Source organism: Haliotis asinina, chromosome 15 (genome assembly GCF_037392515.1).
Source record: "Haliotis asinina isolate JCU_RB_2024 chromosome 15, JCU_Hal_asi_v2, whole genome shotgun sequence".
In the NCBI taxonomy this organism is placed as follows: Eukaryota; Metazoa; Mollusca; class Gastropoda; order Lepetellida; family Haliotidae; genus Haliotis; species Haliotis asinina.
Window position 1 is genome coordinate 45131580 of NC_090294.1, and position 14556 is coordinate 45146135.

The 14556-nt window shown below is 39.4% G+C and overlaps 1 protein-coding gene across 1 annotated transcript; it reads left to right on the top strand.

The window, feature by feature from the left end:
* The first annotated feature begins 1225 nt into the window (after positions 1 to 1225).
* LOC137265209 (uncharacterized) lies at positions 1226 to 12707 on the top strand. The gene is made up of 11 exons (XM_067800553.1): positions 1226 to 1393; positions 3049 to 3137; positions 3896 to 3991; positions 4911 to 5483; positions 6418 to 6540; positions 6861 to 6979; positions 7738 to 7813; positions 9584 to 9729; positions 11428 to 11530; positions 12215 to 12291; positions 12626 to 12707. The coding sequence occupies exons 1-11, from the start codon at positions 1327 to 1329 to the stop codon at positions 12678 to 12680; spliced, it is 1524 nt and encodes a 507-aa protein (XP_067656654.1). The 5' UTR covers positions 1226 to 1326; the 3' UTR covers positions 12681 to 12707.
* Positions 12708 to 14556: the final 1849 nt, after the last annotated feature.

Genomic DNA, 14556 nt, shown 5'->3' on the forward strand with positions numbered 1-14556 from the left:
AGGTTCGATTCCCCAGTGATATTGCTGAAGTATTGCTGAAATCGGGGTAAATCTAAACTCAGTCAACAAATTTAATATGCAAAGCAATTCGAGTTTGACAATGCAAACAACACTGTGTCGAACTTATATGACACACAATGCGCGCACACACATATTCACGTACGTTTAATGAATATTAATCACGGCTATAGTCTCAACATACATGTTACTGAAACAGTTTAAAATTTTAATTTCTAAGGTAACATTAGTTAATACGCCAATCTTTTCTGATCTAACCTTAGCTAATAAGCCAATCTTTACTATAATCTATAACCTTAGCTAATACGCCAATCCTTTCTATAATCTATAACCTTAGCTAATACGCCAATCCTTTCTATAATCTATAACCTTAGCTAATACGCCAATCCTTTCTATAATCTATAACCTTAGCTAATACGCCAATCCTTTCTATAATCTATAACCTTAGCTAATACGCCAATCCTTTCTGATCTAACCTGGGCTAGTTCGCCAATCATGTGTAATGCACAATATTTATAGCTATAGGCTATTGATAAAACAGAAGAAAATCCAATTGTGTATAAATGTTTAATTCTTCATCTAGCTACACCTAGAGCGACAACCACAGCATATGTTTCGTCCATGACTTTCCCCAAACTACACCTATGTGTTGCCCTACATCTTATCGAGCATTGTGACATGATTGTATACTATTGTTGTGAAGCAGGGGATATCAAATCACAAAAAAAGTTTCAAAATTTACATTTTATTCATGTAGAGTACCCAGAACAAATTATTTCAATTACCTATACTTACTGTTTTTTAATATAATATATAGAATAATAAGCTGTACAAATGTATATCTTGTTGTATGTCTGTTGACATAAACAAGAACCTCAAAACACAGCGCCATACCTCCCAACCGTCCTCTGACAAGCGACTTAAATTCCGTGGGCTAGCTAAATTTCAGGGATAAATTTCAAGTACATTATCGTTTTTAGATAAAACAATTAAACAATTAAATTAAATCAAATTAAAATAAATTGAATTAAACAATTAAATCGATTAAACAAAGGTCCAACAACCTTCAACAATAAACTAATGACAGCCACACGTTTTGACAGTAATTGTTTTTAAGGCCAAAGTTTACACTACTTGTTGCAGCTGGGTGGCGTTATAAGAATTCCGGACTTTCCCGAGTCTAATCCGGATTTTCACCCGACTCCTTACAGCGCCATTTCTTGCAATGATGCGTGGAGTACTACATTCATCGTGTCAACAAATGTGTGGATGACACTGCTGAAAAAATGAGCATTTCTAGTCAGGAAGATGAAGCAAGCGGTGTCAATAATACTGAGTTGTCTATGCTTTGCCCTCTGTCAAGATGACGAACCAGGTAATGTCACTACACAACATGTACAAAATAATTGACTATTTCTGATATTTTACAGCTTTATGAACATTGATGCATCCGAAAACTCATTTCTAAAATTTGTCGATCTGGCCTATGGCCTATGGATCTGGCATATGTAAACAATTCAACTAAGAAGTTAATTAATGTCATCAGGGTTTACCTTACCCTAAAATACTAGGAGCTTAATTTGTTCGTACAAAACTGAAAGACTATATTCCTTTCAACAACGCCATCATTTTGACTGTTGTTAAAATGTTGGGTTTGTTTTCAATTATAAATATGTGAAATGTTCAGAAAGATGTAAATTCTGTGTCTTAATCATTTTTATGTTACTCAAGGGTGGAGCAGACACCAGTATGTTTAAGTGAAGTGGTATGTTTTTGTATTTTGACTTTGTTTAGTAAGAGAGACTGTTGAGGGGGGAAACAAGTATTGCGATAACAATGGCAATAGTGGATTTTTATTGCCCTTTTCACAAACATGGATATTGTGCTCAAAGCGTAGTGAGGATTGATCAGATGAAAGCTTGGCAGAAAAGATGGGTTTTGATGGTTGTTTTGGAGCCAGAAAGGGATTGACATTGACAGACATCAAGGGGAAGATTGTTCAAAGCAGTTCCACCAGCATATGCGAAGGATTTCTTCCCGTATCTGGAGAGTTTCACTTTTGGAACACAGTAAACAGATGTTTAGATTGAGACCGAAGGGTTCTGTTGGGATAGTACAATGGAAGTAAGTCACAGTGGTACTGTGGTGCTGTTTGAGAGTTACACATTGGAATGCCAGTGTGATGTGTTTCAGCATGGGTGACAGAGAGACAAGGCGAGCAGCTTTATTTTGAATTCTCTGGATCCTGTTTAGGTTAATATTTGGATATTTGGCGAGAAGACTGTTACAATAGCTGAGGCGAGAAATGGTAAAGGAGAGAGTTAGTGTTTTCGTAGCTTCTTTTGGAAGAAATAGTCTATTGCAACATACTATTGCAATAGTGATAGTCTGTTGCCACCAACTATTGCAATACTATTGCAGTAGTATCTCAGTTGAAGTCATTTCCCAAATGAATCTATAGTTTATATTAAATAAAATTAACTGAAGTAATTTTAGTCTCTGTTAAAAACTGATGACAAACTTGAAACCAAGACCGAGTTTGTTTAAGAGGTCACATGGGCCGATAACTGTAAATAACACTGAACCAATCTGGTACCTCCTGTATTTTGCACTGCACATTTGTCACCAGAAGTCATTTACTGAAACTATTGATGGATGCACATACAATCGATGCACCAATACTTTTTCAGTACCAAAGTACTTCAATACTTCATTGCTATCGGCGACTCAACAATTGCAGTCCATCGATAGTTTAATGCATCGTTACCCTGTGGTTTAGGGTACATATATTTTGCCACCTGTGCTGAAAGGACCCCATTTACCATGTTTAGCTATATTACTACAGCTGGAGAACCACTAATGCATTTGAAACCCAGGCCTTTAATCTGAAGGGGACAAAGTTGAATTTTAACATTTCCTATTTTTCAATATTGAAATTGAAATTATACACTTTTTAAGTTGTGGAAACGACTGGATGGAGCAATATATGAAGATGAAACGATTAAGTGAGATATAAATATTTAATTCCAGATTATGACAACATTCTATATGGCGGCATCTGGCGACTGCCATCTTCAAGTGCAACTCTTGAAGAAGAGGATGTCTCAAAAGCTGTTCAGGTAAACTTGACATCTGCTCTCAAAATTTTCTCTGAAGTTCATGCATGTCATCTTTGGAGACACAGTTAGTTATGCAGAGTTGCATCCCTTTTGCTGGAAAACTTTTCAAAGTAGAGTTAAATGGACTCTAATGTTGGTGCACCTAAAAGTAAACTCTATCCAACTGTATATCTGTAATTAAAGAAGTGGTGTATATTCAAATTTGTATGTGAGACTCATTAGTGGCATAATGATTGTTAAAACCATGTAAAAGTAGTGTGAAGATTTTCTAAGAAATGTTCAAACACACTACAAAACACTCAAATTTGTGAAGCAAATAGATGTCTCTGTTAGTCAGTGATGCTAGTGAATTGTCTGTGGTGGTGTGAAAACTAACATAATCACTCCTGATTAAAACTTAGGCTATGGAGTAACCTGATGGTTAAAGTCTTCTCTTGTCATGCTTCAGACACGAGGTTGATTCCCCACATGGGTACAACGTGTGAAGCCCATTTCTGGTATTCCATGCTGTGATATGACTGGAATAGTGCAACAAGTGGCTCAAAACCTCTCTCACTCAAAAGACCACTCGCTTGCTCACTCACTCACTCACTCATTTGAAACTGTCGTGTGTGATTGCAGTAAGCTTGAGTGTAGATTGAGAGCAGCACAAATTTTGGTTGCGTAAACTTAAGACAAACATCTCCATGACATTATTTGGTCTAAATTCTTCTTGGTTACTGTGACAATATTTTTAACTGATGCCACCTCTGTTTCAGACAGCCATAGCATTCCTGGAACGACATACAACTCAGCACTTAAGGAATACTGATGGAAATCTGCTTCCATACAGCGTTCGAAGCATTCTTAGAATGGTAAGACAATTCAGATGTTGATTATGCAAGTAAGTCTGGTTGTATTCCAGCATTATCACGGCAGGACATCAAAAGTGGGCTTCACACATTGTAGCCATGTGGGGAGTCAAACTCAGCATGACAAACGGACACTTTAGCCATTCACCTACCCCACCAACCCCATATGGAGATGGTTCTTGTTCCAAGTGGATGTGCAGTCACTCTTAACTGCTGGTAGATATACGTAGTTGAAGCAGTTGTCTTGAACTCGTTTGTTACTATTTTGATTCTGTTTTTTAAGCCTGACTGTGTAAAATTCTGTCAGAAACACAGTGTGTAGTCCGAAGAGAAAAATGTGAGCTTAAACTCACAGTGGTAAGTCGACATGCTGAAACTGAACTGAGTCTCTTTCATTTCAAGGTGCAGTGGCGTAGTCTATTGGATGATGCTTTCGCTCGTTGCTCCACAGAGGTTCGATCCCTGCGTGGGTACAATGTGTGAAGCCCATTGATGGGGCTCTCTGCTGTGATTTTGATGGAATATTGCTAGAAGAATTGTAAACCACTCACTCGCTTTCTTTCCAACTCTAAATAAATCATATTTCGTATGGATTAAGTGTCTCACTTTGATTCACAGACTCTTTTGTTCTAATTCCATCACAATTATTTTGCCATTACCATGGTTACGTTGGCATCAGAATATATTCATTCCAATTCTAGTGAAATAACATTCCATGCCCTACGTGACTAATTATTGTTATAGATTATAGAGATTCACAGTTGTTAACTAAATATTGTTTAGTTAACGATAAATATCAGAGATTTATTTTTGTCCAAGAGAATTTCTGATATCCCATGACATTGTAAAAGTGGCACAAAATCAAAGTCACTCACACATTAAATCAAATTTATGTTGTGTATATATTTATTTTAATTTTCAGAAACTTGCATTTACAAGTGACGACCGAGAACCTTACCTTCACAGCGTCATGTCCCAAGAACACAAACCAAAGCCAATGTCGACGTTGCTTGTGTTTGGATCCACATACACATTCCAAATTATTTGGATGTCCAAAGATTTTATTTTCAAACACAATTTTGTTGTAACAATGTATCCCAAAGGGAACTTTCACATATTTTCTTACACATCCACAAATGAAGAGTTATCTCCTCATCAGAGGAACAATCAAACCACAGTACCACTCCATGAGGAGTCACATTCATCAATATGTTCAGTGTTGTCAAGCGATGGATCTACGGATCCTGCCCTGTTTTCTACAAGATCCTGCACACTGCGGAGAGCAGACGTTCTGAGAGATCTACATTCCTGTGATAACAGATTTCAGAGGAGCTTGTATACAGACGGTGGTGCGCAGACTGTCTCAAGGTCCTGTGTTAAAAGATCTGATATCTATTTAAATTTTACAATAATGACTTACAATACGTGGAACTTTAACTCTCGACCTGAAAAAGGGAGCCATCATTATGTGGACCGGATTAAAAGACTTGGGCAGGTAATTCTAAACTTTGTGAGTGATTTCATTGCTTTCATAAAGAAATCATTGTGACAAACCAGATTCTCAATTTTGAGTCACATGAAAGTATAGTTTGGGTTTTACTCTGCCTTCAGCTATAGTCCCGCAATACCACATTAGAGACACCAGAAATGATCTTCACATGTTGTACCCATTTGGGGAATTGAACACAGACCTTTGGCATGATGAGTGAATGTTTTCACCACTTTGATATCACACTGTCGACAGAATAAAGTTTGTAGAATATATAGTAATTGAATTATTAAGATTGTTATGTTTCACTGGAAATGTGCATATTTTGAATATTTTCTTCAGAAATTGATTTCAGAATGTTTGTATCTAACTGATGAAGACACTTCTTTATAAACACTATAAATTCCTAGGACCTCAGTTGCTTCAACTGAACTGGGAGTGGGATTTCCAGGAATCATGAATGATCAATAGGACTGTATAGAGTTGAAATGTTGATTGACAGGGCACAATGGAGTCAGATGATTTGAGGAATCTTATCCGTGATGTCCACTGTGATGTGAAGTTATTGTGTATGAAAATACAACCCATTCATTTTTCCTCATGTTGTGTTAAAGTTGGGTGATACCCTTTCTTTTGGTGGGGTAGCACCATGGATGAAGAGTTCACTTATCACGCTGACGGCCCGGGTGCGATTCCCAACACGGATACAATGTATGAAGTCCATTTCTGGTGTTCCCCACCATGTTTATGCTGGAATATTGCTAGAAATATTAAATCCCATCAGTGGAACTGTCCTTCCCTCCTACTGCAAAATAAATATTATTGTATGACATAATTTCTTGAGTGGCATTTTAGCAAAACAGACAGATGTTTTGGTTAACTGTATTATTTGTAGTCAGGATAATTGTCAAGATTCAAATTGGTCTTTGTGTGTTTTAAGGTGATAAATACCTACAAGCCAGATATCATAGCATTCCAGGAGGTGAGGTTTGAATACCAGAAGGGTGGAACCCTGGGACCAAATCAAGCTCAACACCTCGCAGACATGCTTCAAGGGTACCAGGTGAGGTCTGTGTACAGAAATCAGATTTAGCTTACACACTTGAGCAGTGTCAGGGAAGGTTTAGTCCCATTCTTTTCACCAAGATTGATGATAATAGTTTTAGCCATATCTGAATACCCAAATATATTTCCTGAATTATACTGTTCATGGCATAATTTTTCCTTTCTCCATCACGTTTCTTTTTATACATAACAATTGGATAGGCATTGTCACTAAAGAATCCTGGTATCTTTCTTAGCATAGACAGGGAACTAATGTGAAGCAAACATTATTCATTTTAAACCCTGAATTAAATGAACACCTCCCAGTTCATGTTCCAGTTTGTGTACCAGCCAGCACAACTACAGATGAACAGTGTGAGGGATGGGCGGACAGAGGAGGGCGTGGCCGTGTTCTCGCGCTACCCCATCACATCTCACCACTCGCTGCCTCTCTTCAGGTAGGCTTTTACATGATTTGCATCACAGAGCAATGAATGTTGGAACAGGTTAATGCTTCATAGATACAAAAAAAAGTCCTCACAGATACACGCAAACTCATACACACACACTTTGACGGATTTGAAACTTGGCAGTCTTAGGTAGTATTGATACAAAGTTCCCCAGTTAACAATATTTTATGTTTCATTTGTGTATACACTTCCACATTGAAATATAGATTATACTCTGATCCAGCCACCATGCAAAGTCAGTGATCTTTCTGACCTGGCCCGCTGTTCAAATTTTAACATACTGTTAGACACTAACAATCTGTTAAGCAGATAAGGAAAAGTAGGTTAACTGTAAAATTAACAGGGTTTTGAATATCCAGACAAATACGCACACAAATGATTTTGAAACTGTTGTTTTAGTGTTTGAATTTGAAACATCTGACATATTTTTAGAAGTTAGGACCTAAGAATGTGTGCATTCATATTTACAACACTGCTTATCTACTTGTGAAGATCGGAGTTAGAACTGGCCTTCCATACCCCAAGACTATTTTAAGGAGCGACAAGTGGGACTGAGTGGTCAGACTCACTGACCTGGTCATTGCATCCGAATTATGTGTATGGATGGTCAGGCTGTTGATCACTGGATTGCCTGACTCAGTTACTTACACCCCTCCACCATATGGCTGGAATATTGATGATTGTGGCATTAAATAAACTAACTGTAACTTGTCTTAATGTGTAGTTGTTAATCTCTTGTGTTTCAGGAATCAAAGTAACAGTGCCGATCTTCATCAGAGAATGTGTCAGCATGTCGAGATTCAGCTTCCAAATCAGAAAACTGTAAGTTGACTGTCTTCTCACCTACTGAGGATAGTGTAGTCGTACAAGGAGCACAATCCTTCAGAGTGGTCTCCCTTGAAAAGCACGATCCAAAGCTCTTTCCTAACCAGAGAAAAACTATCACTTAAATTTGCACTGTGGCAATCACATGAAAAGAGAAATGACCAATAAATTTACAAGCAAAGAAATAATTCAGCTGATGAAGAATATTTTGCATTACCAGTCATCACTTGTGTCTAAATGTACCTTCAATGTTTGCTGTTAGTTTAACTCCACACATGGCTGTAGACTTTCCAGCAGTGTGAGGAGCCATCACTGTTGGCAGCAAAAGTCTTGAGAGCTCCTGATTTGGCTAAATCACTGTGAGGAGCCAGTTGCTGTTCTGATGTTTGTGGTTTCAAACCCAATAAACTGGCAATGCTCCATGCTTTCTCTCCAAATCAATATCTTATCGCTAAGATAGTCATGAGTGCCATACATTAACTTACGACTATCTTAGCGCTAAGAGAGCTTCGAAAATCCAGGCCCAGTGATATAACTGAAATAAACAATAAGTACACAAAATATTTTATTGAAACATGATGCATCAGATAAATGGTCATTTGAGGTTTATTGACATGGATTCAGTCAATTTTGAATCTGCCTGAAGGGTGTTCACACTGTTCAGGTCTGTGCATCAGGACTCCAAATGATCTCTACTTCAGCAAGTGGGCATCCACTCACAGTTTATCTTTTGTATTGCATAGTAGTAGACATTTAGAGACAGCTTATCAGATGAGTTGGTCAGATTCTGGAATAGTAAAAGACCGGAATCATCTGGATGGTAGTTAAGCATATGCAAACTGTATGGATTGTTGGTCCTCAATAACTGTTGTGCCTTGTCCAGATTTTGTCATTCACAGGGCAGGTGGTAGCTTAATGGTCGGTGTGTCCACTTATCAAGCTGAAGACCCGGTTTGATTCCCCCCATGAATATAATGTATGAAGCCCATTTCCAGTATCCCTTGCTGTGATATTGCTGGAATATTGCTTGCTAAAAATGGCGTAATGCTAAACTCACTCACTTGAATCATTTAACATGTTTAAAGGCTATGATCTTTCAGCTGGAATATTGTCATGTGAGACATTAAACAACAAATGTTAAAGGCAGGGATTCAGAATATTGTAAATCTGTTCAGTGGTATTTGTTGTGTTCAGGGCTGTGCATCAGGTCTATTTATAGCTAATAATGGTGCAGTGTATAGCAGGGCTTGGATTCTGTGAGTAGTCCCATAACTAACACCCTTATCTTGTCAGCTTAAAAAGGTTGCTGAGGGGTTAACCTTTTTGGGCATGTGAACAAGGCATCCAACTTTGGATCAGAAATCTGTGGTTCAATCCCAGTATGGTCTTTTTTGGCTGCTACACTGGTGCCCAGTGTGAGTCTGGGCTTGTACATATTAAATTTGAGAAAAATAAGTCTCAGTGATTGTTTGACCATCATTCTAGAAGTTGGTGAGTCAAAAATGAAGTAAACAAGTTTGTGGGTGACAACTTTTTGTTCATACGATCAACAAGAGGTTGTCATCAATGAAGTTGTATGCTTCTTTCTTAAGTCTGTACCCTGATATGAGGCCCAGAAGATAGGGGTTGATTAGCAGGGCCTGGAGTCATCCTACAGATGACGTCCTTACATTGTCAGATTAGTAGATTATGGAGTCATTCCACTGTTTGTTCACTTTAGAACTTTAATGGCTGCTACAGATACAGTGCAAGATTCCTTGATTCCAGGTCCATATCTTCAACACCCACCTGTCTTTGAGTCACGAAGCCAGGGAACAGTCAGTGCGGGAGATGTGGAACTACATGGGCAAGTTTGAGGGTGCAGCCATTTTGACAGGGGACTTAAATGCTGAACCACAAGAGAATGCAATAAGGTTGGTCATGGCAACCTTGTAATAATTTTGTTATGTTGCAGTGTTTGTCAAGATAATTATGCCTTCCTTTAGCCATTTGATGTTATGAATGGACGGGTATAGGCGGTTATAGTTGTGGGAAACCTTGGAAAAATACATGTTGGCTGAATACTGTTATATAAGGGGTAAAGTGCACTGTCCGTCTGTCTTTCTCGGATTGCTGGATAAACTGAACTGAACTTGCGATCACTCTTATGGTATGGGGATATTTTAGTTGAGATCTTGATGTAGAAACTCAAATTATGATGTTTCAGAGTGACTGATGGTTGTTTTGAAGTTTCCCAGTCTTCTTCTTTATTGTATTTATGCATTGTATGAATATGTTGGTTCTGAGTTTGATTTTATATTGATTTTAGCAGTATATCCAGAAAAAAGCAATATCTGGTAGGGACACCAGGAATGTGCTTCACACATTGTACCAATGTGGGGAATCGAATCCGGGGCTTCAATATGACAACCAACGCTCTAACCACTAGACTATCCCTCTGTCCTATGTATGTGCAGTTGTTGTATTATTGATGTATTTTTAGATCACCCAAAAGATTAGTTGGAGGTGGGGTAGCCTAGAGATTAAGCTCGTCACATCAAAGACCCGGGTTCAGTTACTGACATGGGCACTGTGTGTGAAACCCATTTCTGGTGTCCTCAGCGGTGATATTACTGGAATATTGCTACATGTGGGGTAAATCTAAAGTCACTCACTCACTCACTGAAAGTTAATTGTAGCTGGTTTTTCTTCATCTCACGTATTGTCTGGCATGCATACCAAACACATTTTCCTCATGAACCCCTTGATCGATGGAATTGATAATTCCCAACATGATGACATTGAACAAGGAGCTTCACTTTCTGTTTTCAATATGGCTGCCGTATTCAATTTTCCCAAAATATTTCATGAAATTTAGTCAATATATGTTTGGTAGTGGGGGTCAGCTCTTGTCCTGTTGTTTTTGTAGTATCTTAATAAAAATACAAAGACCTCTCTCAAACCTATCGAGCTGAACTTTGCGTTTCCTTTCTTTTTGTTCCATGGAGTTTGGTATACTTTTAGACCTCTGTGTTTTTGTAAAAATATTTGAACATCAGTGGGAATACCTACCTTTTCTTTATCCTATCTCACGCTTTGCACTTCTCTCTTGTGCCTCATCAACGAGTGGAACGAATAAATTTTTCCCTGTAGGCCTCTCTTGTCGATACGTCCATGCTGCCCAGACTGCTTTCCTTGTAGAACAGGTGCAGTAAGGGCTATATGTTTAAAAAATTGTAAATTTTAACTATGAATTGTATAGTTTTATGTTTATCCCATCTTACATGATTGACGCCTGCCTCCCTGCTGCTCAGATTACAGCACTTACAGATAAGTGTCACTGCCACCAAGAAGAGAATGATCTCTCTGAGATAGTCACATGGGTAGATAGGGGAGCGTGCTGCATCCTCTGTATGGGACTAGGGACCTGTCCTGTAAGGAGAACAGGGGCAAGAGAGGCCAACAGTGAAAGTTTTCATTCCTTCCACTCATTGTCGAGGCAACAGGGAGAAGTGCAAATCATGAGATAGGATAAGTATATAAATATATGATGTATAGTTAAAATATCCAATGATCTTAGATTAAGAACTATTCGGTTATTCATGTATAGATAAAACAATTTTATTTCCCAGGTACCTGCAAGAGAAAACATCTCTGATAGACACATGGCGGCATCTCCATCGTAATGAAGGAGGATACACGTTCAACACTTTAAATAAGGATCTCACAAAAAGGGTAAATCCACATAGCTGTCATTTCATGTTGACATGACAATTCTGTGCTACTGTCACTGCCGAATATGTATAGAAATATGAAAGAATTGAGAAGTCCTTGACTTTTTTTGAGAAGTATATAGAAGGGAGACTTGTGACCCAGTTGTTCTGTAACTTTTAATGAGTAGTATTGACAGTGTATTTAGTATATCATTAACATAAAGATATTTTAATCTCTGCATGGCTGAGTAAATAATTATGACAAGCATATGTGATCTCTCATAGTTTGTCGTTCACAGAGGCTGTAGTTTGTCATTCACAGAGGTTGTAGATTGTTGTTCACAGAGGCTGTAGTTTGTCGTTCACCGTTCACAGAGGTTGTAGTTTGTCGTTCACAGAGGCTGTAGTTTGTCTTTCACAGAGGTTGTAGTTTGTCATTCACAGAGGTTGTAGTTTGTCGTTATTGCCAACCTCAGCAATATGCAATATATGGCTCCTGTCTGTAAATAGTCTGATCTGAACCAGTTACTGACTTGAGCATCGATCTATTGGGATATGCATCACCCAGGACTGTTAGCTTGATCATCCCATCCCAACAGTCACATATTGCAACAAACATTGGTTGCTTAAAGACATTTGTAACACAGCAAGGTATTGCCTTAGAGTAATGGACCTTATTGTGATACTGATAACTTGTTGGTTGCAGATTGATTACATCTTTTTGAGAAACCAGAAAAACATTCACATCTTGGACACAGAGGTGCTTGATGATGGAAAGAGGGGGTGAGAAATATTGCCTTTCATATCCTAAAGTGAGGTAGTGACATCAGTTTTATGCCACATTCAGCAATATTCCAGCTATGTGGCTGTGGTCTAAATAATCTTATCTGGACCAGACAATCTAGTGATCAACAGCATGAACTTTGATCTATGCAGCTGGAATATGATGACATTTGTCAACCAAGTCAGGTAGCCCGACCACCCGATCCTGTTAGATGTCTCTTACATCAAGCATGGGTTGCTGAAGACCAATTCCAACCTTGATCTTCATGGGTCCCCACACCTTCATAAATTTATTGTTAAGGATTTATGTGGCATTTTTTGTTTTGTGTTACAGAGAGAAGGCTGCCTCCGACCATGTCCCACTTGTTGCAAACTTTGGATTTTCATGAATCAAAATAAAACGAAAATACAGGAAATATATGTTTGTTTTGTTTCATTGGCCTCGGGGAACTTGGTTCAGAAAAGGTCATTAGAGGTGACTAAACAGATTCCAGGCTTGGAGTGAGTGAGTGAGGGAGGGTGTTTGAGTGAGTGAGTGAGGTTTAAAGCTGCTTTTAGCAATATTGCATCAAAATCACTGCAGGTGACACCAGAAATGGGCTTCACATAATGTACCCATGTGGGGAATTGAACCCTGGTCTTCAGCTTGATGAACGAACACTTTGACCATAGGTCTACCCCACCAACCATGTAGTCATAGTATAACACCAGCAATCATAGGTTCGTTTGATCTAGACAAACAAACTATGTGAAAACTGGAATCTGTCTAAAACTGAAATGGGAAAAGAATGAGAAAAGAGCTGAATGAGAAGCAGGAGCCTTCATCAGAGAATGTAGAGTTTGCATGTTTACAACGTTTCCCCAGCTTTAGGGCTGAAGGGACATCATATTCAGTCAGAATAACCATGCAAGCAGCATCTGTCCATGACTGGACAAATCAGTTTTCCTGTTGTTGACAACTACAGAGGAAGGTGCTTCTTCCTATGCTTTTGCTGTAGGCGAGTAGTATATACAATGGGGGTTCTGGACCACTTTCAAGAAATGTCTCTACAAAGCCTTATTTAATAAATAAGGCTTTGGTTGGGACCTTAGATCTTGCTACTATTACCCCTACTACAAAAAGGTTGGGTGTCTATGAAACAGTTTACCGTGTATTGGTTGGAGGTAACACTGTGCCGTACGGTACGATTAATAATTTTTCTCTTACAAACCCCCTACCCGGCCCACCCCTCAAGTAGTACAAGTTAGGTTCGTCGGCTTTCATATCCACTTTATCTATGTTGTAAGTTTTGACTGACCATATAGGATCGGTGGCCCGCTTACGGCTATCGCCCTCGTGTTCCCCCGGCTGGTATAGATACCTCACTAGGGCCCTATCTGGTATCTGTTTCTCCTTCCCACGCAATGGAGCGGCCGACTCTGCAACTATTGATTTTAGTTTGATAGCGTCTGCCGGTTTCTTACCGGTGAGACGGGTGACTTCATGGTTGATTGCCGACACCACCTTGGGTAACCTCGTGACCCATTCAGTCGATCGTTTTCCAGGGGTGACCATCTCCCTAGCATACTGATGGCCGAACAAGCGCTCAGCCAAAGTCCTATTAAATCTCTCAACTATGGCTTGGCTGCGATGGGCTCCGGCCGTGCCACGCCTGACCTTTGTATCGTGTTTGGCTAGCAGTTGTGACACGGCACCCATGAACTCCCGTCCGGGGTCAACTTGCAGCTCTGTTGGCCACGTCAGCGGGCTGCGTTTGTATATACGTTCGAATCCTCTGGCTACCTGGGCCGAATCTTTCGTGGTCAAGGGTTCGGCTTCCTTGTAACGACTGGCTACGTCCACTACGGTTAAGGCATACTTGTACCTCTTGTCGTGGGGTAGGAACAGTAGGTCTGCCTGGTGAACGCTATTAGGTATGTTAATACCGAACCTCCTTCTAGGCACGTAGCGTGGTGCCGGCAAATAGATCTGCCACAGGGCTTGTTTTTCAAGCCACGCTTTGGCTTCCTCCGGGGGTACTAGCGCTATTTTAGCTAGCTTATCTACTGCGCTAGCTCCTTTCCAGTACCCACGCGGGCTGTAGTAAATAGCCTCAAATAGCCTTCATGTCCATACGCGTATGTGTTTATCCCATCAATAGCTATCCAACGTTTCGTGTCCATAGGCGACAGGGACGTCTTGTTTATAGTCAGTCCGTATATCTTATGTCCATCACTTCTAAGTGTGTTCATTTTATGTCTAAAGGTACGGGTCTTGAACAGGGC

Coding starts and splice junctions, on each gene's coding strand:
- LOC137265209 (XM_067800553.1), top strand. CDS start 1,327: ATGAAGCAAGCGGTGTCAATAATACTGAGTTGTCTATGCTTTGCCCTC. Junction 5,484..6,417: donor GGATTAAAAGACTTGGGCAG/GTAATTCTAAAC, acceptor GTGTGTTTTAAG/GTGATAAATACCTACAAGCC. Junction 6,980..7,737: donor CACTCGCTGCCTCTCTTCAG/GTAGGCTTTTAC, acceptor CTTGTGTTTCAG/GAATCAAAGTAACAGTGCCG.